Genomic DNA, 27,879 nt, shown 5'->3' on the forward strand with positions numbered 1-27,879 from the left:
GGTACCTGGTATCTGTCTAGGAACTTGTCCATTTCATCCAGGTTCTCCAGTTTTGTTGAGTATAGCCTTTGGTAGAAGGATCTAATGGTGTTTTGGATGTCTTCAGGATCTGTTGTTATGTCTCCTTTTTCATTTCTGATTTTGTTAATTAGGATGCTTTCCCTGTGCCCTCTAGTGAGTCTGGCTAAGGGTTTATCTATCTTGTTGATTTTCTCAAAGAACCAGCTCCTTGATTGGTTGATTCTTTGAATAGTTCTTGTTTCCACTTGGTTGATTTCGCCCCTGAGTTTGATTATTTCCTGCCGTCTACTCCTCTTGGGTGAATTTGCTTCCTTTTGTTCTAGTGCTTTTAGATATGTTGTCAAGCTGCTAATGTGTGCTCTCTCTAGTTTCCATTTGGAGGCACTCAGAGCTATGAGTTTTCCTCTTAGAAATGCTTTCATTGCGTCCCATAAGTTTGGGTATGTTGTGGCTTCATTGTCATTGAACTCTAAAAAGTCCTTAATTTCTTTCTTTATTCCTTCCTTGACCAAGGTATCATTGAGAAGAGTGTTGTTCAGTTTCCACGTGAAGGTTGGCTTTCTATTATTTATTTTGTTATTGAAAATCAGCCTTAGTCCATGGTGATCTGATAGGATGCATGGGACAATTTCAATATCTTTGTATCTGTTGAGGCCTGTTTTGTGACCAATTATGTGGTCAATTTTGGAGAAGGTACCATGAGGTGCTGAGAAGAAGGTATATCCTTTTGTTTTAGGATAGAATGTTCTGTAGATATCTGCCAGATCCATTTGATTCGTAACTTCTGTTAGTTTCACTGTGTCCCTGTTTAGTTTCTGTTTCCATGATCTGTCCATTGGTGAAAGTGTTGTGTTGAAGTCTCCCACTATTATTGTGTGAGGTGCAATGTGTGCTTTGAGATTTACTAAGGTTTCTTTAATGAATGTGGCTGCCTTTGTATTTGGAGCATAGATATTCAGAATTGATAGTTCCTCTTGGAGGATTTTACCTTTAATGAGTATGAAGTGCCCTTCCCTGTCTTTTTCGATGACTTTGGGTTGGAAGTCAATCTTATCAGATATTAGAATGGCTACTCCAGCTTGTTTCTTCATACCATTTGCTTGGAAAATTGTTTTCCAGCCTTTCATTCTGAGGTAGTGTTTATCTTTTTCTCTGAGATGAGTTTCCTTTAAGCAGCAAAATGTTGGTTCTTGTTTTTGTAGCCAGTTTGTTAGTCTATGTCTTTTTATTGGGGAGTTGAGTCCATTGATATTAAGAGATATTAAGGAAAAGTAATTGTTGCTTCCTGTTATTTTTGTTGTTAAAGTTGGCATTCTGTTCTTGTGGCTGTCTTCTTTTATGTTTGTTGTGGGATTACCTTCTTGTTTTTTCTAGGGCATGGTTCCCGTCCTTGTATTGGTTTTTTTCTGTTATTATCCTTTGAAGGGCTGGATTCGTGGAAAGATAATGTGTGAATTTGTTTTTGTCGTGGAATACTTTGGTTTCTGCATCTATGGTAATTAAGAGTTTTGCTGGGTATAGTAGCCTGTGCTGGAATTTGTGTTCTTTTAGTGTCTGTATAACATCTGTCCAGGATCTTCTGGCTTTCATAGTCTCTGGTGAAATATCTGGTGTAATTCTGATAGGCTTGCCTTTATATGTTACTTGGCCTTTTTCTCTTACTGCTTTTAGTATTCTATCTTTATTTAGTGCATTTGTTGTTCTGATTATTATGTTTCGGGAGGTATTTTTTTTCTGGTCCAGTCTATTTGGAGTTCTGTAGGCTTCTTGTATGTTCATGGGCATCTCTTTCTTTAGATTTGGGAAGTTTTCTTCTATAATTTTGTTGAAGATGTTTGCTGGTCCTTTGAGTTGAAAATCTTCATTCTCATCCACTCCTATTATCTGTAGGTTTGGTCTTCTCATTTTGTCCTGGATTTCCTGGATGTTTTGAGTTAGGATCTTTTTGCATTTTCCATTTTCCTTGATTGTTGTGCTGATGTTCTCTATGGAATCTTCTGCACCTGAGATTCTCTCTTCCATCTCTTGTATTCTGTTGCTGATGCTCGCATCTATGGTTCCAGATTTTTTTCCTAGGGTTTCTATCTCCAGTGTTGCCTCATTTTGGGTTTTCTTTATTGTGTCTACTTCCCTTTTTAGGTCTAGTATGGTTTTGTTCATTTCCATCATCTGTTTGGATGTGTTTTCCTGTTTTTCTTTAAGGACTTCTACCTGTTTGGTTGTCTTTTCCTGTTTTTCTTTTAGGACTTCTACCTGTTTGATTCTGTTGTCCTGTTTTTCTTTAAGGACTTGTAACTCTTTAGCAATGTTCTCCTGTAATTCTTTAAGTGAGTTATTAAAGTCCTTCGTGATGTCCTCTACCATCATCATGAGATATGCTTTTAAATCCAGGTCTAGCTTTTCGGGTGTGTTGGGGTGCCCTGGACTGGGCGAAGTGGGAGTGCTGGGTTCTGATGATGGTGAGTGGTCTTGGTTTCTGTTAGTAAGATTCTTATGTTTACCTTTAGCCATCTGGTAATCTCTGGAGTTAGTTGTTATAGTTGTCTCTGTTTAGAGATTGTTCTTCTGGTGATTCTGATTACTGTCTATCAGCAGACCTGGGAGACAGGCTCTCTCCTCTGAGTTTCAGTGATTAGAGCACTCTCTGCTGGCAAGCTCTCCTCTTACAGGGAAGGTGCACAGATATCTGATGTTTGGACCTCCTCCTGGCCGAAGAAGAAGGCCCAAAACAGGACCTTTCCTAGATGCTGTGTTGCTTGGCAGGTCACAGAAGCTCTCAGATTCTGTGGTGCACACTCTCACCTGTGCAGACTAAGTTCCTAAGTTTGATGGAGTCCTGGAACCAAGATGGCACTCCCTGCTTCTAAGTCAGAGGGCTCCCGTGCAGGGCGGAGCACTGTCCTCTGGCTGGGAGAGTGCCGGATGTCTTCGGCCCGAAAAGGGTGCTGCCTCAGTGCCTCTGTGGCTCCTGCCTGTCCCAGAAGCTGTCTGCCTCTGTGGTGCACACTCTCACCTGTGCAGACTAAGTTCCTATGTTCTGAGAAGTCCCATGAACAGCACTTCTAAGAGTCTTGAAAATAACATCAATTGAATTTTCCTAACTCACACTAGAATTTGCATATCTTCTCAATTTTTAGTCATTTCCTTTTTAGTAGAGATATTTATTCTTTCATTGTTCATTTTTTCTACACAAACCATCCCATTCATTTTTAGAAAATGTTTTATTTTATAATTAAAATATAATATGGCTTGCCTCTCTTTCCTTTTCTTCATGCTTCCCATTTCCATGTATACCAAACCCCTTTCTCTAAACTGTAGAGAAAGAACTACAGACAATAGGTACACTGATAGAAAGATAAATAACCTTGACCCTATATCTCACAAAGCATGAATTAAGCTATTTCTGTTGCTGCTAGCCACTTCGTCAATACATATCATATCAGGATATAAGGACTGTAGTTGATTACAATTTACTTAAGAGTGGATCTCTACATATAAGTATATACCATATTTATCTTTCTGGGTCTTAGATACCTCACTAAGAACAATAGTTTTCTAGTTCCATCCAACTGCTTGCAAATTCTGTGATGTCATTTTTTTTATTTTTTTTATTAGCTATTTTCTTCATTTACATTTCAAATGCTATCCCCAAAGCTCCCTATACCCTCCCTCCATGCTGCTCCACAGACTACCCACTTCTGCTTCCTGGCCCTGGCATTCCCCTCTACTGGGGCATATGATCTTTGCAAGACCAAGGGCCTCTCCTCCCATTGATGGCCGACTAGATCATCCTCTGCTACATATGCAACTAGAGACACAGCTCTGGGGGGTGGGGATGGGGTACTGGTTAGTTCATATTGTTGATCCTCCTATAGGGTTGCAGACCCCTTTAACTCCTTGGGTACTTTCTCTAGCTCCTTCATTAGGGGACCTGTATTCCATAGATGAGCATCCACTTCTATATTTGCCAGGAACTGGCGTAGCTTCACAGGAGACACTTATATCAGACTCCTGTCAGCAGGCTCTTGTTAGCATCTGCCTAGTGTCTGGGTTTGATGGTTGTTCATGTGGTGGATCCCCAAGTGGGGTAGTCTCTGGATGGTCATTCTGCCTTGTATGAGGTGGAATCTCAGAGTTGTTTTGATTTGCATTTCTCTGATGACTAAGGATGTTGAACATTTCTTTAGATGCTTCTAAGCCATTTGGTATTCCTCAGTTGAGAATTCTTTGTTTAGCTCTGTATCACACTTGTTAATAGGGTTATTTGATTCATTGGAGTCTAATATCTTGAGTTCTTTGTATATATTGGATATTAGCCCTCTATTGGATGTAGGATTGGTAAAGATCTTTTCCCAAACTGTTGGTTGACTTTTTGTCCTATTGACAGTGTCCATTGCCTTATAGAAGCTTCACAATTTTATGAGGTCTCATTTGTCAATTCTTGATCTTAGAGCATAAACTATTGGTGTTCTGTTCAGAAAATTTTCCCCCGTGCCCAGATGCTAGTGTAAGATCTCTCCATTTTTTTTTACCAAGGCACTTAGTGCTATGAATTTTCCTCTTAGCACTGCTTTCAGTGTGTTCCATAAGTTTCAGTATAATGTGCCACTAGTTTCAGTAAACTCCAGGAAGTCTTTCATTTCTTTATTTCTTCCTTGGCCAAGTTAACATTGAGTCGAGAGTTGTTCAGTTTCCATGTGTATGTGGGTTTTCTGTTGTTTTTGCTGTTATTGAAGACCAGCCTAAGGCTATGGTAATCTGATAGGATAAATGGTATTATTTCAATTTTCTTGTATCAGTTGAGGGTTCTTTTGTGACCAATTATATGGTCAATTTTGGAGAAGGTACAATGAGTTGCTGAGAAAAAGGTGAATTCTCTTGTGGTGAAATGTTCTGTAAAAATCTATTAAATCCATCTAGTTCATAATCCCTATTAGTTTCAGTGTGTTTCTGTTTAGTTTCTGTTTCAATTACCTGTCCTATGGTGAGGGTGGAGTGAAGTCTCCCATTATTATTGTGTGGGGTTCAATGTGTGCTTTAAGTTTAAATAAAGTTCCTTTTATGAGTGTGTATGCCTTTGCACTTGAGGCATAGATGTTCAGAGCTGAGACTTTCTCTTGGTGAATTTTCCCTTTGATGAATATGAAGTGTCCATCTTCATCATGCTTGAAAGATTTTGGTTGAAAGTCTATTTTATTGGATATTAGGATGGCAACTCCAGCTTGTTTCTTGGGACCATTCCCTTGGAAGACCTTTTACCATCCTTTTACTCTGAGATAGCATCTGTCTTTGTTATTGAAGTATGTTTCTTCTATACAGCAAAATGACGGATTGTGTGTGCATATCCAGTCTGTTAGCTTATGTCTTTTTATAGGTGAGTTGAGTACATAATATTAAGACATATTAAAGACAGATGGCTGTTGGTTCCTGATATGTTTGTTTTTGTAGGGTGCGTTATGTACTTGTGGTTCTTTCCTTTTGGCTTTGTTGTGAGATGCTTAATATCTTGTCTTTTCTTTGGTGTAAGTACTTTCCTTGTGTAGGAGCTTTCCTTCTAGGATCCTCTGTAGGGCTGGATTCGTAGATAGATGCTGATTAAATTTGGTTTGTTATGAAATATTTTGGTGTTTCCATCTGTGTTGATTGAGAGTTTTACTGGGTATAGTAGCCTGGGCTGGCATTTGTGTTCTCTTAGAATCTGCATGACCCCTGACCAGGCTCTTCTGGCTTTTAGTGTCTCTGTTGAGAAGTCTGGTGTAATCCTTGTAAGTCTACTTTTGTATGATACTTGGATGTTTTCCCTTGCAGCTTTTGATATTCTTTTTTTATTCTGTGCATTTAGTGATAAGGTTAATATGTGACAAAGGAATTTCCTCTCTGGTTCCATTTATTTGGTTTTCTATAGGCTTCTTGCTTCATGGGTACCTCTTTCTTTCGGTTGGTGAAGGCTTCTTCTATGATTTTGTTGAAGATGTTTTTAGGTCCTTTGAGCTGAGGATCTTCATTGTCCTCTATTCCAATTATTCTTAGATTTGGTCTTTTCATTGTGTTGTGAATTTAATAGATGTGTTGAGTTGGGATTTTTTTCATGTTTTCAATTTTCTTGGAAACTTGCGTCAATCTCTTCTACAGTATCTTCTATAACTGAGATTCTCTCTTCTATCTTTTGAATTCTGTTGGTAATACTTACATCTGTAATTCCTGACCTCTTTCCCAGGTTTTCCATTTCCAAGTTTGTATCCATTTCTGTTATCTTCATTATTGCTACTTCCATTTTTAGGTCTCAGTCTACTTTATTCAGCTCCTTTACCTGTTTGATTGTGTTTTCCAGTATTTCTTCAAGAAATTTATTTGTTTCCTCTTTAAGGGCTTCTACCTGTTTACCTGTGTTTTCCTATATTTCTTTAAGTGAGTTACTTATATCCTCGTTAAAGGCCTCTATTATCTTCATACCATAGGATGTTAAGTCAGCTTACTGATATTTCATGAATGTTGGTGTATTCAGAACTTGCTGTGGTGGGAGAACTGGGTTTTGATGATGCCCATACATATTGGCTTCTGTCGCTTATGGTCTTGCACTTGCCTCTAGCCATCTGGTTATCCCTGGAGTTTGCTGGTCTGGGTGACTCTGCCTAGAGTATTACTCTTTTTTTCCCTGGGTTGCTTCAGGTCTCCCGGTAGGGCTTCAGTCCTGGTAGTAGGAGACCACCACCTATGGGGCCTTCAGAAGGGCAGAGAAGTTGCTGATCTGTAGCCCTGGCTGCAGTAGATCTCCTGAGAGGCCATTATACTGTTGGGTATTCAGAGAAGCAGTCAAGGTGTTGTCCTGTGTGAAGCTGTTCTCCAGAGGGGCCTACAGACTGTGGTTTAGGTTTCCTTGTGTGCAAAAGAGAGGCTTTCAGTATGTTGGGTCAGGTGCCCTGCACGCCACAGAACCCCCAGGAGGTCTTCAGACTGGTGTACAGTTGCCCTATGTGCAGCAGATCTACTGGGATGCCTTAGGCTGTGGAGTCAGTTACACTGAGTGCAGTGGATCTCCTGGAACGGCTCAGAATATGGTGTCTTCAGGGGAGCAGACCACCTATCAGTATGCCCCAGCAGAAAGGACTAGGTAGGAGGGGAGTCATATTTGGCAGGGGGCAGGGATTTGGGGGTGACGGGTCCTAAGTCCACCGGGCTATGGGACTTTCTGAGTGTTCTTACCAAATACTTTGAGTGCAGCAGATCTTCTCAGATTACTCAGGATATGCTGTCTTTAGGAAAGTAGACTAGCTAGCAGTATCACCCAGCAGAAAAGAACTGGTAGAAGGGGCTTGTGAGTACTTTCATAAGTTCTTTCTGAGTATGTTCATTTGACTATGCAAATATTACCATATTTTATACATTGATTTTATACACAACAAATTTTCTGCATTAAGTTATCTATTCTAACACTTTTTTAGTGTTTATTTTAGGCTTATCTATACAGAAAAGCATAGACTCTTTTAACAGTGAAAATAGACCCTGTGCATTGTTATTATATAGCTTTAATCAAAACCAAACATTGCATTGTGGACTAATATATAATTACAGGATTGTAAATAGTACAGAAACTCATTTAACAACAATACCTAAAAAATTCATGAAGAAAATCTAATCCAACCTATTTGTTTCAATAAATAGTTGGGTAAATTAGCAGATATATAATTCATGAAAATGCTATGTCTATGCATGAAATATTTACTCTAAAATCTATAAATGCAATGCAATGAAATCACATTGCATTTGTAGTTTAAAGAATGACAATGTTCCCATTTGAATACAAATAAAACACAGTTATATACAACTTAATATTTCATTATCTATGTGAATATATATTCATAGTTTAAGAATTATTAGCTCCTTAATATAAGCAATGGAGAGAATATTGTTCAATGCATGTAATGATAACTATCAGAATTCCTGTATCACATTATGTATACAGATTATTTTCAGGTTCACAAAATGTTTTAGATAATATAAAATAGTTAATGTTGACCTTGGAATATATAGAGAACATAGAAGAGGAAATGCATTTTAAACATGTTTTAAGTAATGTAAAACATAAAAGTGTATAGGTTAGGTAATATAAAGGCAAAAATGTTTCTCCTATGAATTAATCTATAGGCAGTAGTATAGATTTGTAATGGACACTGAAAAGAAAGGACTCAATACTCAGAACAAAAAGGAAATTCCTTTTTTTTTCCATTTTTTATTAGGTATTTAGCTCATTTATATTTCCAATGCTATACCAAAAGTCCCACATACCCCCCCACACACACTCCCCTACACACCCATTCCCACTTTTTTGGCCCTGGCGTTCCCCTGTACTGGGGCATATAAAGTTTGCACGTCCAATGGGCCTCTCTTTCCAGTGATGGCCGACTAGGCCATCTTTTGATACATATGCAGCTAGAGACAAGAGCTCCTGGGTATTGGTTAGTTCATAATGTTGTTCCACCCATAGGTTTGCAGATCCCTTCAGCTTCTTCAGTACTTTCTCCAGCTCCTCCATTGGGGGCCCTGTGATCCATTCACTAGCTGACTGTGAGCATCCACTTCCATGTTTGCCAGGCCCCGGCATAGTCTCACAAGAGACAGTTATATCTGGGTCCTTTCAGCAAAATCTTGCTAGTGAATGCAATAGTGTCAGCGTTTGGATGCTGATCATGCGATGGATCTCTGGATATGACAGTCTCTAGATGGTCCATCCTTTCGTCACAGTTCCAAACTTTGTCTCTGTAACTCCTTCCATGGGTGTTCTGTTCACAATTCTAAGGAGGGGCATAGTGTCCACACTTCAGTCTTCATTCTTATTGAGTTTCTGTATCCATTCCTCTGTTGAGGGGCATCTGGGTTCTTTCCTACTTCTTGCTATTATAAATAAGGCTGCTATGAACATAGTGGAGCATGTGTCCTTCTTACCTCTGGTAGTACTATGTCCAATTTTCTGAGGAACCGCCAGACTGATTTCCAGAGTGGTTGTACAAGCTTGCAATCCCACCAACAATGGAGGAGCGTTCCTCTTTCTCCGCATCCTCACCAGCATCTGCTGTCACCTGAATTTTTGATCCTAGCCATTCTGACTGGTGTGAGGTGGAATCTCAGGGTTGTTTTGATTTGCATTTCCCTGATGATTAAGGATGTTGAACATTTTTTCAGGTGCTTCTCTGCCATTCGGTATTCCTCGGGTGAGAATTCTTTGTTTAGCTCTGAGCCCCATTTTTTAATGGGGTTATTTGATTTTCTGGAGTCCACCTTCTTGAGTTCTTTTTATATATTGGATATTAGTCCCCTATCCGATTTGGGATAGGTAAAGATCCTTTCCCAATCTGTTGGTGGTCTTTTGTATTATTGATGGTGTGTTTTGCCTTGCAGAAGCTTTGCAATTTCATGAGGTCCCATTTATTGATTCTCGATCTTACAGCACAAGCCATTGCTATTCTACTCAGGAATTTTTCTCCTGTACCCATATCTTTGAGGCTTTTCCCTACTTTCTCCTCTATAAGTTTCAGTGTCTCTGGTTTTATGTGGAGTTCCTTAATCCACTTAGATTTGAACTTAGTACAAGGAGATAGTAATGGATCAATTCGCAATCTTCTACATGATAACAGCCAGTTGTGCCAGCACCATTTGTTGAAAATGCTGTCTTTTTTCCACTGGATGGTTTTAGCTCCCTTGTCAAAGATCAAGTGACCATAGGTGTGTGGGTTCATCTCTGGGTCTTCAATTCTGTTCCATTTTTCTACTTGTCTGTCACTATACCAGTACCATGCAGTTTTTATCGCTATTGCTCTGTAGTACAGCTTTAGGTCGGGCATGGTGATTCCACCAGAGGTTCTTTTATCCTTGAGAAGAGTTTTTGCTATCCTAGGTTTTTTGTTATTCCAGATGAATCTGCCAATTGCCCTTTCTAATTTGTTGAAGAATTGAGTTGGAATTTTGATGGGGATTGCATTGAATCTATAGATTGCTTTTGGCAAGATAGCCATTTTTACAATGTTGATCCTGCCAATCCATGAGCATGGGAGATCTTTCCATCTTCTGAGATATTCTTTAATTTCTTTCTTCAGAGACATGAAGTTCTTGTCATACAGATCATTCACTTCCTTAGTTCGAGTCACGCCAAGGTATTTTATATTGTTTGTGATTATTGAGAAGGGTGTTGTTTCCCTAATTTCTTTCTCAGCCTGTTTATCCTTTGTGTACAGAAAGGCCATTGACTTGCTTGAGTTAATTTTATATCCAGCTACTTCATTGAAGCTGTTTATCAGGCTTAGGAGTTCTCTGGTGGAATTTTTAGGATCACTTATATATACTATCATATCATCTGCAAAAAGTGATATTTTGACTTCATCTTTTTCAATTTGTATCCCCTTGATCTCCTTTTGTTGTCGAATTGCTCTGGCTAGGACTTCAAGTACAATGTTGAACTAAATTCCTAATCAACATAAAGAATAAGGAAGTGTAACTGTGTAGCACATATAAACACACACAGTGAACACCTAAATTATATGAAGAAATATGCAGGTTTGTGTTTATTGGCATGTAGGTAGATAGTCATGTATGTTCAGGTTAACATGGAAATATGTATGGCCACATGTGCTGTCCAGTTGACTTCAGGTGTGCTTCCTCACAAGTTATTTACCTTTATTTTCTTTTTCAATCATGCCAGGCCGGAACTTGATGTGTAGGCTAAACTAGCTTGTTAATAGGCCTCAGGACCATCCTCCTACCCCCATCTTTCATCACTGACATTATGAGTGTGTACCTCTCTGCTTGGCATCTTATAAATATGAATTATGGGGGATGAGTTCAGATCCTAGAGAAAAGCAAGCATTTCACCAACTGACGCATATCTCCAGCTCCAAACTGCAGATTTCTTTGAAACCATAGAAACACAAAACAAATACTACCTGTGTATGTCTGTATCATGAAATGTAGAAGCCAAATGTTAGCAGTGATGATCAAATATTTCTAGTTATGTGGTCTGAGCTATTGCTGTGTGACAAATCTTACTATCCCAACATAAAACTGTCTTATTTATAAGTGCAAAATTTGATGAGGCTTATCCTCCAGAAGTTCACATGGGGTAACTAAAGTGCTCACAGTCTGGAGGATGGAGTTATCTAGAGGTTTCTTTGTTCTCATATTAGCTTTATTAATGGCTAGGTTTCAGAACACTCAGATGTAGTCTGCTTGCAACTGAATCGCCTTCCCAAGCATAGTGACTTAATGATGGAATTGTACACATGTGCAAGGGCCTGAAAAACTTTAAATATTGTTCTGATGAAACTTAGAGTATGTGTTTCTTCATTAGGAAACTGGGTTCTCAGATACTGAGATGTTATTATAAAAAGATACAATCTGAAGAAAATTCTGGATTAAGTTATGAAATAAATTACTCATAAATCTTGTATCCAAAAGTCCTAAGGATACAGAATTCTGAAGCTAGTTTGTCACAGGAAATCAAGGGTACATGCATACAAAGTTTTAGTGTAACCATGTTTGTGATATTTGTGAGTTTAAAATGACTTAAACATTTAATCCTATTAGGACCAATAAATAAAATGGAACCACATGATGCAAAATTACACAATACTTAGAAGTTTAACATAGGTAAAATGAATATGAATGTAATCTTAATATGAATATGAATGTATCTAATAAGATACTGAGAAATACATTCAACAACTACCTGATCCATAGGTAAAACCTATATGTGCTGTAAAGAGAAACCAAAGTTCTAGTCTGTTATGGAATGTGTCTACTAGGGAATTATATAGATTTTCATAATTTCAATCGTTTGATTTAGACTATAGAAAGAGAGTGTGGCATGTGATGAGGTAAAATCATTGTGGTGTGATCTGTTCTGTTTCAGTGTCTATTAAGGAACCCGCTGGTGCTGACTCAGATACTCTGCAATGTCACAGAGTCTGTGACTTTTAAGGCATCTTCACATTATTTGCCCCTATATTTACAAACTCAGTTTGTAATGACGCCGAAGTCTGCTGCTATGCTCACAGGTAGATATTTCTTATTACTGGGATTATTTCAAACTTTTCACAATGTGCATATTTAAGTGAGATATATATTGAAGAAATATGTCCTGTTAGCAGAAGACAGAAAGTATAGTGTACTTGAGTGCATTTGCTGAAACTATGAAAACAGGAACACACCCAACACCACATAAGTATTTTAATACATAAAATTTCACAATGCACCTTATATAGCTCATTACCTTCCTGCCTCCCTTCCTATATAACTGCCCATTTCCTTTCCCCTCCCAGTGAAGAAACAACTGTTCTCATGCCACAGTCTATCCTCCTTTTAACTGCTTCTATAACTTTCTTCTTGTACTCATTGTACAAGTATTCTTCTTGTACTTCTTGAGTACTCTGTCTATACTCAAAAGTTTTTCTAAAATATGCACATTGACTACTGATTCTTCTGTTTCTTTCACCAGAAACTGTATATTTCAGATTCAGATTGGTTTGAACTTAATGTATTGTAATTATGCTGTACTATTCTGTCTTCTTGGGTTTTTGGTTTTTGTTTTGTTTTGTTTTATGGTTTTTCGAGACAGGGTTTCTCTGTGTAGCCCTGGATGTCCTGGAACTCACTCTGTAGAACAGGCTGTCCTCGAACTCAGAAATCCGCCTGCCTCTGCCTCCCAAGTGCTGGGATTAAGGGCGCGCACCACCACGCCCAGCACTATTCCGTCTTCTTAACTGCAAAATCTAATAGGAACTTATAATCTTTATAAACCCATATAAAAGGATGTGCAAGACTGGCAGTGGTGGCACACGCCTTTAATCTCAGCACTTGGGAGGCAGAGGCAGGTGGATTTCTGAGTTCAAGGACAGCCTGGTCTACAGAGTGAGTTCCAAGATAGCCAGGCTACACAGAGAAACCCTGTCTCAAAAACAAAAACAAAAACAAACAAACAAAAAGGACATGCAATCCAGGTATTTTATTTTCAAGCCATATATATGCCTAGATTAGGCAGATCTAGGGCTATAGTAACTTATTACCAGTTATAAAGACCCTTATTCCTTTCTATTTCTCCTGGCTGTGCAGTTCTGATCCAGGGCTGCTTCCTCCTGCTCTGTCTTCCTCTTCTTCCCACCCAACCCCTCCTTCTGTCTCTCCTTGCAACCCCTCTCTCAAGTATCTAGTCCTACCTTTCTCCATCTCCTACCCAATCACAGTCTCTAGCCTTTTATTAAATTGGGGAGAAGATTCAAGTAGCATTACTTGAGTACCTTATCACCTGCAGACATGGGGCAATCACATCTTGAAGAATCAGTATTTAGGATTAGAAGATAAGAAACATTAGACCAACCCACTACACCAGAGAGAGCCCACTGTTTATGTATGTACAATTATTTACCTAAGAGATATAAAATTATATTTTATCTTAATCCACTGATATCATTTCATGCATATTTGTATTTTTTCTTTTTATTGGATATTTTTTTATTTAAATCCTCTTTCTAGGTCTCCCCTTCAGGTAACCCCCAATGCTATGTTCGTCCACCTGCCTCTATGAGTGTGCTCTCCCAACCACCCAACCAATCCCATCTTCCACCACTGGCATTCCCCTACACTGGGGCAATCCCATTAGGCCCAAGACACTCTCCTCCCACTGATGCCAACAAGGACATCCTCTGAAAATGTGCAGCCAAGCCATGGGTACCTCCATGTGTACTCTTTGGTTGGTGGTCTTGTCCCCATGAGCTCCAAGGTTTCTGGCCAGTTGACACTGTTGCTCCCTCAACGGGGCTGCAAACACCCTCTGTTTTGTCAGTCAGTCCCTTCACCAACTCCTCCATTGGGGACCCTGTACTCAGTCCAATGGTTAGCTGCAAGCATCTGCCTCTGTATATTTCAGGCACTAGCAGAAGCTCTCGGGAAACAGCCATATCAGGCTCCTGTAAGCAAGCACTTCTCTACATAAAGTAGTGTCTGGGTTTGGTGACTGTATTGAGATGGCTAATATCCACTTTTTAGTGTGTGCATACCATGTGTGTTCTTTTGTGACTGAGTTACCTCATTAAGAATGATGCTTTCAAGTTCCATCCATTTGCCTGTGAATTTCATGAAGTCATTGTTTTTAATAGGTGATTAGTATTCCATTGTGTAAACGTACCACATTTTCTGTATCCACTCATCCATTGAGGGACATCATCTGTGTTGTTTCCAGCTTCTGGCTATTATAAATATGACTGCTATGCACAGAGTAGAGCATGTGTGCTTATTACATGTTGGAGGATCTTCTGGGAGTTATAGCTGGATCCTCAGGTAGTACTATGTCCAGTATTACGAAGAACAAACCATCAGACTGATTTCCAGAGTGGCAGCTTGCAATCCCACAAGCAATGGAGAAGTGTTTCTTTTTCTCCACATCCTTGCCAGCATCTGGTTCACCTGAGGATTTGATCTTAGCAATTCTGACTGATGTGAGGTGGAATCTCAGGATAGTTTTGATTTGTATTTCCTGGATTACTAAGGATATTGAACATTTCTTTGGGCGCTTCTAGGCCATTGAAGTTTCCTCAGTTGAGAATTCTCTGTTTAGCTTTGTCCCCCATTTTTAATAAGATTATTTGGTTCTTTAGAGTCAAAGTTCTTTGATTCTCTGTATATATTGGATATTAGGCCTCTATTGGATGTGGGATTGGTAAAGATCTTTTCTCAATCAGTTAGGTGCAGTTTTGTGTTGGCTACAATGTCTTTTGCCTTACAGAAGCTTTCCAATTTTATGAGGTCCCTTAGAGTATAAGCCATTGCTGTGCTCCTGTGTTCGATGCTTCTCCACACTTTTTGTTTCAGAATATCTGGTTTTATATGGAGATCCTTAATCGACTTGGACTCGAGCTTTGTTCACTAAGATAAAAATGAATCAATTTGCATTCTTCAACATGGTGACCTCCAGTTGAAACACTTGTTGAAAAATGCTGTCTTTTTTCCACTGGATGGTTGTAGCTCCTTTGTTAAGGATCAACTGAACAAAGGTGTGTGGGTTCATTCCTGAGTCTTCAATTCTATTCTCTTGATCTACCTGCCTGCCACTGTACCAATACCATGCAGTTTTTGTCACTATTGCTCAGTAGTACAGTTTGAGGTCAGAGATGCTGATTCCCCCAGAAGCTCTTTTATTGTGGAGAATAGTTTTCCCTATCCTGGGATTTTTTTTTTAATTCCCAATGAATATGCTAACTGCTCTTTCTAACTCTATGAAGAATTGAGTTGGAATTTTGATGGGGATTGCATTGAATCTGTAGATTGCTTTCAGCAAGATGCCCCCACCCTTTTTTTACTTTATTAATCCAACCAATCCATGAGCACAGGAGATATTTCCATCTTCTGAGATCTTCTTCGATTTCTTTCTTTAGAGACCTAAAGTTCTTGTCATACAGATCTTTCACTTGTTTGATTATAGTCACTCCAAGGCATTTTATATTGTTTGTGACTATTGTGAAGAGTGTCATTTCCCTAATTTCTTTCTCAGGCCATTTATCCTTTGAGTATAGGAAGGCTACTGATTTTTTGTCGTTGTTGTTCTTGTTGTTAATTCTATATCCAGCCACTTTGCTGAAGTCGTTTATCAGCTATGGGACTTCTCTTGGTGGTATTTTGGGGGTCACTTATGTATACTATCATATCATCTGCAAATAGTGATATTTTGATTTCTTCCTTTCCAACTTTTATTATCCCTTTGACCTCCTTTTGTTGTCTAATTTCTCTAGCTAGAACTTCAAGTACTATATTGAATAGATAGGGAGAGAGATGGCAGCCTTGTCTACTCCCTGACTTTAGTGGGATTGCTTCAAGTTTCTCTCCATTTAGTTTGATATTGGTTACTGGTTTGCTGTATATGGTTTTCACTATTTTTAGGTATGGGCCTTGAATTCCTGATCTTTCCAAGACTTTTAACATGAAAGGATGCTGAATTTTGTCAAATGATTTTTCAGCAGCTAATGAAATGATCATGTTTTTTTTTTCCTTGAGTTTGTTTATGTAGGATATTACATTGATTGATTTCTGTATATTAAGCCACCCCTGAATCCCTGACATGAAATCTACTTGATCATTGTAAATGATAACTTTGATTTGTCATTGGATTCACTTTGTGAGAATTTTATTGTGTATTTTTGCATAAATATTCATACATGAAATTGGTCTGAAGTTCTCTTTCTTTGTTAGTTCTTTGTGTTGTTTAGGTATGTGCCTAATCATAACTTCATAGAACTAACTCGTTTGTGTTCTTCTGTTTCTATTTTGTGGAATATTTGAGAAGTATTGGTATTAGGTCTTCTTTGAAGGTCTGGTAGAGTTCTGTACTAAAACCATCTGGACCTGGACTTCTTTTGGTTGGGAGAATTTTAATGACTGCTTCTATTTATTTAGGCTATATCAAACTGCTTAGCTAATTTATCTGATCCTCATATAACTTTGGTATTTGGCATCTTTCTAGAAAATTGTCCATTTCATCTGAATTTTCATTTTTGTAGAATATAGGCTTTGTAGTAGGATCTGAAGAGTTCTTTGAATTTCCTCAGTTTCTGTTGTTATATCTCCCTTTTCATTTCTGATTTTGTTAATTTGCATACTGTCTTTGTTCCCTCTGGCTAGTCTGGCTAAGGGTTTAACTATCTTGTTGATTTTCTCAAAGAACCAGCTCCTAGTTTGGTTGATTCTTTGTATAGTTGTTTTTGTTTCGAATTGGTTGATTTCAGACCTGAGTTTGATTATTTCCTGTGGTCTACTCCTCTTGTGTGCATTTGCTTCTTGTTGTTCTAGAGTTGCAGGTGAGCTGTTAAACTGCTAGTGTATGCTCTCTCAACTTTCTTTCTGAAGACACTCAGAGCTATGAGTTTTCCTGTTCACAATGCTTTCATTGTGTCCCATAAGATTAGGTATATGGTGTTTTCATTTTTAATTGATTTCTAAAGTCTTTAGGTTCTTTATTTATTTCTTCTTTGACCAGGATATCATTGAGTAGGGCATTGTTCAGCTTCCATGTGTAAGTGGGTTTTTGTTGTTTTTGTTGCTATTGAAAACCAGCCTTAATCAGTGGTGATCTGATAGGATGCATGAGATTATTTCAACCATCTTATATATGTTGAGCATTGTTCTGTGACTGATTGTATGGTCAAATTTGGAGAAGGTACCATGAGATACTGAGAAGAAATTATATTCTTTAGTTTTAGGATGAAATGTTCTATAAATATATGTTAAATCCATTTGGTCCTTAACTTCTCTTAGTTTCAGTGTGTCTCTGTTTAGTTTCTGTTTCCATGATTAGTCCATTGATGAGAGTGGGGTGTTGTCGTCTCCCGCTATTTTTTTTGTGACGTACAATATATGCTTTGGACTTTAATAAAGTTTCTTTTATGAATGTGGTTGCCCTTGCATTTGGAGCATAGATGTTCAGAATTGAGAGTTATTCTTGGTAGACTTTTCCTTTGGTGACTACCAAGTGTCCTTCCTTATCCTTTTTGATAACTTTTGGTTAAAAGTCTATTTTATTGGATATTAGAATAGATACACCAGCTTGTTTCTTGGGACCATTTGCTTGCAAAATTGATTTCTGGCCCTTTCTTCTGAGGTAGTGTCTGACACTGTGATAAATCTCCCGTATGCAGAAAAATGCTGGGTCCTGTTTATGTATCCAGTCTTTTTGTCTATGTCTTTTTTATTAGAGAATTGAGTCCACTGATGTTAAGAGATATTAAAGAAAAGTGATTGTTGCCTCCTTTTATTTTTGTTGTTAGAGCTAGAATTATGCTTGTGTGGCTATCTTCTTTTGGGTTTTTTGAAAGAAGAATACTTTCTTCCTTTTTCTGGGGTGTAGTTTCCCTCCTCGTGTTGGAATTTTCCCTTTACTATCTTTTGAAGGGCTGGATTCGAGAAAAGCACCGGGGTAGCGAGGGCGCAGGGTCGGCTGACACTCGCCAGCTACCCACAACACCTGCCACAGGATCTTAAGACTTCTGGTGAGTGGAACACAGCTTCTGCTCCAATCCAATTGCGTGCGGGACCTGAGACTGCATTAGTTAGGGAAGCAGAAACCGGCCTGAGTAGGGCCACAGGCCTCATCCGGCCAGATCAGCACCGGGGTAGCTAGAGCACAGGGTCAGCTGACACCCGCCAGCTACCCACGACCCCCGCCACAGGATTTTGAGACTGCTGGTGAGTGGAACACAGCTTCTGCTCCAATCTTTAAACAGTGACAATGACAACAACTAACCCCAGAGATTACCAGATGGCGAAAGGTAAACGTAAGAATCTTACTAACAGAAACCAAGACAACTCACCATCATCAGAACCCAGCACTCCGACTTCGCCCAGTCCAGTGCACCCCAACACACCGGAAAAGCTAGACACGGATCTAAAAGCATATCTCCTGATGATGGTAGAGGACTTCAAGAAGGACTTTAATAACACACTTAAAGAAATACAAAGGAACACTGGTAAACAGGTAGAAGACAGTAAAGAGGAAGCACAAAAACCCCTTAAAGAATTGCAGGAGAACACTGCTAAAGAGTTACAAATCCTTAAAGAAAAACAGGATAACATAATCAAACAGGTTGAAGTCCTTAATGAAAAACAGGAAAACACATCCAAACAGATGATGGAAATAAACAAAACCATACTAGACCTAAAAAGGGAAGTAGACACAATAAAGAAAACCCAAAATGAGGCAACACTGGAGATAGAAACCCTAGGAAAGAAATCTGGAACCATAGATACCAGCATCAGCAACAGAATACAAGAGATGGAAGAGAGAATCTCAGGTGCAGAAGATTCCATAGAGAACATCGGCACAACAATCAAGGAAAATGTAAAACGCAAAAAGATCCTAACTCAAAACATCCAAGAAATACAGGACACAATGAGAAGACCAAACCTACGGATAATAGGAGTGGATGAGAATGAAGATTTTCAACTCAAAGGACCAGCAAACATCTTCAACAAAATTATAGAAGAAAACTTCCCAAATCTAAAGAAAGAGATGCCCATGAACATACAAGAAGCCTACAGAACTCCAAATAGACTGGACCAGAAAAGAAATACCTCCCGACACATAATAATCAGAACAACAAATGCTCTAAATAAAGATAGAATACTAAAAGCAGTAAGAGAAAAAGACCAAGTAACATATAAAGGCAAGCCTATCAGAATTACACCAGATTTTTCACCAGAGACTATGAAAGCCAGAAGATCCTGGACGGATGTTATACAGACACTAAAAGAACACAAATTCCAGCCCAGGCTACTATACCCAGCCAAACTCTCAATTAACATAGATGGAGAAACCAAAGTATTCCACGACAAAACCAAATTCACACATTATCTCTCCACGAATCCAGCCCTTCAAAGGATAATAAGAGAAAAAAACCAATACAAGGACAGGAACCACGCCCTAGAAACAAAAAGAAGGTAATCCCTCAACAAACCTAAAAGAAAACAGCCACAAGAACAGAATGCCAACTTTAACAACAAAAATAACAGGAAACAACAATTACTTTTCCTTAATATCTCTTAATATCAATGGACTCAACTCCCCGATAAAAAGACATAGACTAACAAACTGGCTACACAAACAAGACCCAACATTTTGCTGCTTACAGGAAACTCATCTCAGAGAAAAAGATAGACACTACCTCAGAATGAAAGGCTGGAAAACAATTTTCCAAGCAAATGGTATGAAGAAACAAGCTGGAGTAGCCATTCTAATATCTGATAAGATTGACTTCCAACCCAAAGTCATCAAAAAAGACAGGGAGGGACACTTCATACCCATCAAAGGTAAAATCCTCCAAGAGGAACTATCAATCCTGAATATCTATGCTCCAAATACAAAGGCAGCCACATTCATTAAAGAAACTTTAGTAAATCTCAAAGCACACATTGCACCTCATACAATAATAGTGGGAGACTTCAACACACCACTTTCACCAATGGACAGATCATGGAAACAGAAACTAAACAGGGACACAGTGAAACTAACAGAAATTATGAAACAAATGGATCTGGCAGATATCTACAGAACATTCTATCCTAAAACAAAAGGATATACCTTCTTCTCAGCACCTCATGGTACCTTCTCCAAAATTGACCACATAATTGGTCACAAAACAGGCCTCAACAGATACAAAAATATTGAAATTGTCCCATGCATCCTATCAGATCACCATGGACTAAGGCTGATCTTCAATAACAAAATAAATAATAGAAAGCCAACCTTCACGTGGAAACTGAACAACACTCTTCTCAATGATACCTTGGTCAAGGAAGGAATAAAGAAAGAAATTAAGGACTTTTTAGAGTTCAATGAAAATGAAGCCACAACATACCCAAACTTATGGGACGCAATGAAAGCATTTCTAAGAGGAAAACTCATAGCTCTGAGTGCCTCCAAAATGAAACTAGAGACAGCACACGTTAGCAGCTTGACAACATACCTAAAAGCACTAGAACAAAAGGAAGCAAATTCACCCAAGAGGAGTTGACGGCAGGAAATAATCAAACTCAGGGGCGAAATCAACCAAGTGGAAACAAGAAAAACTATTCAAAGAATCAACCAATCAAGGAGCTGGTTCTTTGAGAAAATCAACAAGATAGATGAACCCTTAGCCAGACTCACTAGAGGGCACAGGGAAAGCATCCTAATTAACAAAATCAGAAATGAAAAAGGAGACATAACAACAGATCCTGAAGACATCCAAAACACCATCAGATCCTTCTACCAAAGGCTATACTCAACAAAACTGGAGAACCTGGATGAAATGGAGAAGTTCCTAGACAGATACCAGGTACCAAAGTTGAATCAAGATCAGGTTAATGATCTAAACAGCCCTATATCCCCCAAAGAAATAGAAGCAGTCATTAATAGTCTCCCAACTAAAAAAAGCCCAGGACCAGATGGGTTTAGTGCAGAGTTCTATCAGACCTTCAAAGAAGATCTAATCCCAGTTCTTCACAAACTATTCCACAAAATAGAATCAGAAGGTACTCTACCCAACTCATTCTATGAAGCCACAATTACTCTGATACCTAAACCACACAAAGACCCAACAAAGATAGAAAACTTCAGACCAATATCCCTTATGAATATTGATGCAAAAATCCTCAATAAAGTTCTTGCGAACCGAATCCAAGAACACATCAAAACAATCATCCATCCTGACCAAGTAGGTTTCATTCCAGGGATGCAGGGATGGTTCAATATACGGAAATCCATCAACGTAATCCAGTATATAAACAAACTCAAAGAAATTATAGAAGATCTCAGAAGATGGAAAGATCTCCCATGCTCATGGATTGGCAGGATCAACATTATAAAAATGGCTATCTTGCCAAAAGCAATCTACAGATTCAATGCAATCCCCATCAAAATTCCAAATCAATTCTTCAACGAATTAGAAAGTGCAATCTGCAAATTCATCTGGAATAACAAAAAATCCTAGGATAGCAAAAACTCTTCTCAAGGATAAAAGAACCTCTGGTGGAATCACCATGCCGGACCTAAAGCTCTACTACAGAGCAATTGTGATAAAAAACTGCATGGTACTGGTATAGTGACAGACAAATAGACCAATGGAATAGAATTGAAGACCCAGAAATGAACCCACACACCTACGGTCACTTGATCTTCGACAAGGGAGCTAAAAACATCCAGTGGAAGAAAGACAGCATTTTCAACAAATGGTGCTGGCACAACTGGTTGTTAACATGTAGAAGAATGTGAATCGATCCATTCCTATCTCCTTGTACTAAGGTCAAGTCTAAGTGGATCAAGGAACTTCACATAAAACCAGAGACACTGAAACTTATAGAGGAGAAAGTGGGGAAAAGCCTTGAAGATAAGGGCACAGGGGAAAAATTCCTGAATAAAACAGTAATGGCTTGTGCTGTAAGTGGGACCTCATGAAACTACAAAGCTTCTGCAAGGCTAAAGACACCATCAATAAGACAAAAAAACCACCAACAGATTGGGAAAGGATCTTCACCTATCCTAAATCAGATAAGGGACTAATATCCAATATATATAAAGAACTCAAGAAGGTGGACTCCAGAAAGTCAAATAACCCCATTAAAAAATGGGGCTCAGAACTGAACAAAGAATTCTCACCTGAGGAATACCGAATGGCAGAGAAGCACCTGAAAAAATGTTCAACATCCTTAATCATCAGGGAAATGCAAATCAAAACAACCCTGAGATTCCACCTCACACCAGTCAGAATGGCTAAGATCAAAAATTCAGGTGACAGCAGATGCTGGCGAGGATGTGGAGAAAGAGGAACACTCCTCCATTGTTGGTGGGATTGCAAGCTTGTACAACCACTCTGGAAATCAGTCTGGCAGTTCCTCAGAAAATTGGACATAGTACTACTGGAGGATCCAGCAATACCTCTCCTGGGCATATATCCAGGTGATGTCCCAACTGGTAAAAAGGACACATGCTCCACTATGTTCATAGCAGCCCTATTTATAATAGCCAGAAGCTGGAAAGAACCCAGATGTCCCTCAACAGAGGAATGGATACAGAAATTATGGTACATTTACACAATGGAGTACTACTCAGCTATTAAAAAGAATGAATTTATGAAATTCCTAGGCAAATGGATGGACCTGGAGGGCATCATCTTGAGTGAAGTAACACAATCACAAAAGAACTCACACAATATGTATTCACTGATAAGTGGATATTAGCCCAAAACTTAGGATACCCATGATATAAGATACAATTTGCTAAACGCATGAAACTCAAGAAGAATGAAGACCAAAGTGTGGACACTGTGCACCTTCTTAGAATTGGGAACAAAACACCCAGGGAAGGAGTTACAGAGACAAAGTTCGTAGCTGTGATGAAAGGATGGACCATTTAGAGACTGCCGTATCCAGGGATCCATCCCATAATCAGCTTCTAAACGCTGACACCATTGCATACACTAGAAAGATTTTGCTGAAAGGACCCAAATATAGCTGTCTCTTGTGAGACGATGCCGGGGCCTAGCAAACACAGGAGTGGATGTTCACAGTCAGCTATTGGATGTATCACAGGGCTCCCAATGGAGAAGCTAGAGAAAGTACCCAAGGAGCTAAAGGGATCTGCAACCCTATTGTTGGAACAACATGATGTACTAACCAGAACCCCGGAGCTCTTGTCTCTAGCTGCATATGTATCGAAAGATGGCCTAGTCGGCCATCACTGGAAAGAGAGGCCCATTGGACTTGCAAACTTTATATGCCCCAATATAGGGGAATGCCAGGGCCAAAAGAATGGGAATGGGTGGGTAGGGAAGTGGGGGGCGCTATGGGGGACTTTTGGGATAGCATTGGAAATGTAATTGAAGAAAATATGTAATAAAAATATTAAAAATTTAAAAAAAAAGGGCTGGATTCATGGACAGATATTATGTAAATTTGTTTTTGTCATGGAAAGTCTTGGTTTCTCCTTTTATGTTAATTGAAATTTTGTTGGGTATAGTAGCCTGGGCTGGCATTTATGTACTTTTAGGGTCTGTATAACATCTCCCCAGGATTTTCTGGCTTTCATAGTCTCTGGTAAGAAGTCTAGTGTAATTCTGATAGGTCTGCCTTTATATGTTACTTGACCTTTTCCCCTTACTGCTTCTAATATTCTTTCTTTGTTTTGTGCTTTTGGTGTTTTGACTATTATGTGATGGCAGGAATTTCTTTTCTGGTCAACTCTATTTGGAGTTCTGTAGGCTTCTTATATGTCCAGGGGCATCTCTTTCTTTAGGATAGGGAAGTTTTCTTCTATAATTTTGCTGAAGATATTTACTGCCCTTTAAGTTGGAGATCTTCACTCTCTTCTATACCTATTATCCTTAGGTTTAGTCTTCTAATTGGCTCCTCGATTTCCTGGATGTTTTGGGTTAGGAGCTTTTTGAATTTTGCATTTCCTTTGACTGTCATGTCAATGTTTTCTTTGGTATCTTCTGCACCTGAGAGTTTCTCTTCTATCGCTTGTATTCTGTTGGTGATGCTTGCATCTATGAGTCCTGATCTCTTTCCAAGGTTTTAAATCACCAGGGTTTTCTCCCTTTGTGATTTCTTTGTTGTTTCTAATTCCATTTTTAGATCCTGGATGGCTGGTTCAATTCATTCACCTGTTTGGCTATGTTTCCTTGTAATTCTTTCAGGAATTTTTGTGTTTCCTGTATTTCCCGGGTACAGGATCAGCTCCCAGGGTAGACACAAATTAGAAGGATCCTGTCACAGGCTGCTCTTCAGTTACTGTGTCCTCAGGGTTCTGGGTGGGTTCCTCTGAGCAGAACTGGTAGTCTTACCTGTGCTCACAGGCTTATCTGCCCTCCTGGGAGACCAGTTCTCTCCAGGAGGTATTTGGTTATGAAGCACTGTGGCACAGGATCACTACCAGTGAAGATGTTTCATGCATATTTGTAAAAGGTGTTGTACGTTTTGAAACTAAACAGCAGTTGCTATGGTATACATTATCAATATTAAAAGCTTGTTGAGAATTTGGCTCTCATTGTAAGTGGAGTATTTGAAGGTTGTAGAATTAATAAAAAACTGACTAACATAGTCAATTTTAGGCTACAAATGTCAAGAAGGCATGTGACAGCTTAGTGTAAAGAGAAAAAGAATATATTAATCTTTAAATAAACAAAAGGTAAGGAAGATAAGAAAGAGTAAATATAAAGTATGTGAGAAAAAGAAAGCAATACAAGAAACAAAAAATAAAGTCAAACATTAATGAGTTTAGAAGCCACTTTTAGGAGGTTTGCCACTCAGAGGTGGCACTTTTAGGGTGTGAGGTATTGTTGCATAGGCATGGACTTGCTGGAGGGAATGTCTCACTAATTGGTGGGGTTTGAGTTCTTTTTTTTATTAGTCCATTTTTATTAGATATTTTCTTTATTTCCATTTCAAATGTTATCCCCTTTCCTAGTTTCCCCTCCAAAAATCCCCTATTCTTCCCCCCTTCCCCTGTTCCCAAACCTACCAATGCCTGTTTCTTGGTCCTGGCATTTCCCTATACTGGAGCATAGAACCTTCACAGGAGCAAGGGCCTCTCTTCCCACTGATGACCAACTAGGCCATCTTCTGCTCTATATGCAGCTAGAGCCATGAGTCTCTCCATGTGTTCTTCTTTGATTGGTGGTTTAATCCCAGGGAGCTCTGGGGGGTACTGGTTAGTTCATATTGTTGTTCCTCCTATGGGGCTGCAAACCCTCAGCTCCTTGGGTACTTTCTCTAGCTCCTTCCTTGGGAACCCTGTGCTCCATCCAATGGATGACTGTGAGCATATACTGTATTTGTCAGGCACTGGCAGAACCTCTCAGGAGACAGCGACTTTTTAAGAGCACAAGCTAGGCCTATAGTCACTTTCAATTCTGCTGCCTACTGATCACAATGTAGAAATCTCAGCTCCTTTTCCAGCACCTTGTCTGCCTGTGTGCAGCCACGTTTCCTTTCTTAATGATAGTGGAATCTGAAACTATAAGCCATCTCCAGTTAAACATTTTCTTTTAAAGGAGGTTGCCATGGTCATGGTGTCTCTGCACAGCACTAGAAACCCTAACTAAAGCACAGTTACACTATTTATGTATTAAATGTCGCTGATGTTCATATTTTTTTCATATTGAGATTTCCATATGAGTTCCCATCGATGGACTCCTCTTTACTTTTATATGGCAGTCTTCATGACATGTTGAGATCTTCTGTTAGTGTAACTGGGAATAATGAGCATCTTGCATAAGGTTGTATTTACTGTCAAAAGTACTATCTAATACAATATCCTTATAGGGCTTTTGTTTGTGACCACAGTTTTTCAACAGAGATTACTATGTCAAGAACAGAGTATATCAGAATTTCTCCAAATCTTGAAAGAATGGACAAACTCTGGCTTTTCAAGCAGTTGTGTAGGCATTCTAAGTTGTATTTATGCTTAGTCAATGGTGACTTTACAGGAACGATAGCACTACTATTATGTGGGTTGCTGCATTTGTACTGAAAGGTCTATGGAATGACTGAAGATATATTATCATGAAGATTAACAACTAAAATCACAGGTTCACTATATGACACTGACACATCATCACCAGATTTATCCCTCTCATGCAGTCTGCCCTGCTGTAGACTTGAACATAGTAGAACATAGATTTAGATGTGGTATTGTCTTCTGTTACATTTTCTTCTCTATTGCTACTTTGTAAATATTTGCCCTTAGGACTAACCTCAGCCACACTTCTCTTTCCCTACTGAATAATTGGGATTTATGTCTTTCCCTTTTCACTTAGTAAAAGTTCCCTCTAGGTTCAAGCAAGACTATATTGTGACTGAAACTAAATTAATTCATCAGTAAATATACCTCAGGGACACAACAGTTCATTATACACTGTGCCCTGGGTTGGTCCCCGTTTCATGTGCAACAGAAGAAAAATGTAAAAGTGATTTTTAAATTAATGTGGAGAAATAGAAAGGGGAATTGAAAGACTGGATGTCACTCAGTGAAGGAACTACCTGCCCAGGACACATAAAAATTCTTATTAATTAAAAAAGAACACAAGAATACTTTGTTTAGCTCTGCATCCCATTTTTAATAGGGTTATTTGGTTCTCTGGAGTCCAACTTCATGAGTTCATTGTATATATTGGATATGAGCCCTATATCTGATGCAGGGTTGGTAAAGATCTTTTCCCAATCCGTTGGCTGCCATTTAGTATTATTGACAATATTCTTTGCCTTATAGAAGCATTGAAATTTTAAAAGGTCCTCTTTGTTGATTTTTGATCTTAGAGAATAAGCCATTGGTTCAGGAAGTCCCCCCCCCGACCGTGTCCATGTGTCCTTCACCACTTCCTCTTCTATTTCGGTGTATTTGGTTTTAAGTGGAGGTCCTTGATCCACTTGGCCTTGAACATTGTACAAGGAGATAAAAATGGATCAATTTGCATTCTTCCACACACAGACCTCCAACTGAACAAGTACCATTTATTGAAAATGGTGTCTCTTTTTTCCACTAGATTTTTTTAGAACCTTTGTCAAATTTCAAGTGACCATAGGTGTATGGGTTCATTTCCAGGTCTTCAGTATCACTTGAGGAATATCAAATGGCTCAGAAGCACCTAAAGCAATGCTCAACATCCTTAGTCACCAGGGAAATCAAAACCACATCAAAACAACACTGAGGTCCCACTTCACACCAGTCAGAATGGCTAAAATTGAAACCTCAGGTGACAGCAGATGCTAGCGAGGATGTGGAGAAAGAGAAACACCCCTCCATTGTTGGTCAGATTACAATCTGGTACAACCACTCTAGAAACCAGTCTGGTGGTTATTCAGATAATTGGATATAGTACTACCTGAGGACCCATCTATACCTTTCCTGAGCATATATCCAAAAGATCCTCCAACATATAACAAGGACACATGCTCCACTATGTTCTTAGCAGTATTATTTCTAATAGCCAGAAGCTGTAAACAACCCAGATGTTCCCAGATATTCCTTAACAGAGGAATGAATACAGAAAATGTGGCATATTTACACAGTGGAGTTCTACTCAGCTATTAAAAACAATGAATTCATGATTTTGTTTTTTGTTTTTTGTTTTTTGTTTTTTGTTTTTTTTGAGACAGGGTTTCTTTGTGTATCTCTGGATGTCCTGGAACTCACTTTGTAGACCATGCTGGCCTCAAACTCAGAAATCTGCCTGCCTCTGCCTCCCAAGTGCTGGGATTAAAGGCATGTGCCACCACTGCCCTGCAAATTCATGAAATTCTTAGGCAAATGGATAGAAGTAGAAAATATCATCCTGAGTGATGTAACCCAGACAC

The 27,879-nt window shown here is 38.9% G+C and overlaps 1 protein-coding gene across 4 annotated transcripts in view; it reads left to right on the forward strand.

Moving 5' to 3' along the window:
- The window catches only part of LOC110297693 (solute carrier organic anion transporter family member 6C1-like), a 113,519-nt gene that overhangs the window by 43,684 nt on the left and 41,956 nt on the right, over positions 1 to 27,879 (forward strand). For all 4 annotated transcript variants that reach the window (XM_021166614.2, XM_021166623.2, XM_021166641.2 and 1 more), the window contains exon 7: positions 11,921 to 12,065. In XM_021166614.2, coding sequence (XP_021022273.1) covers positions 11,921 to 12,065 — 145 coding nt within the window. The remainder of the gene's footprint in view (positions 1 to 11,920; positions 12,066 to 27,879) is intronic.

The sequence above is a fragment of the Mus caroli genome, unplaced genomic scaffold, assembly GCF_978045245.1.
Source record: "Mus caroli unplaced genomic scaffold, Mus_caroli_1 scaffold_1, whole genome shotgun sequence".
In the NCBI taxonomy this organism is placed as follows: domain Eukaryota; kingdom Metazoa; phylum Chordata; class Mammalia; order Rodentia; family Muridae; genus Mus; species Mus caroli.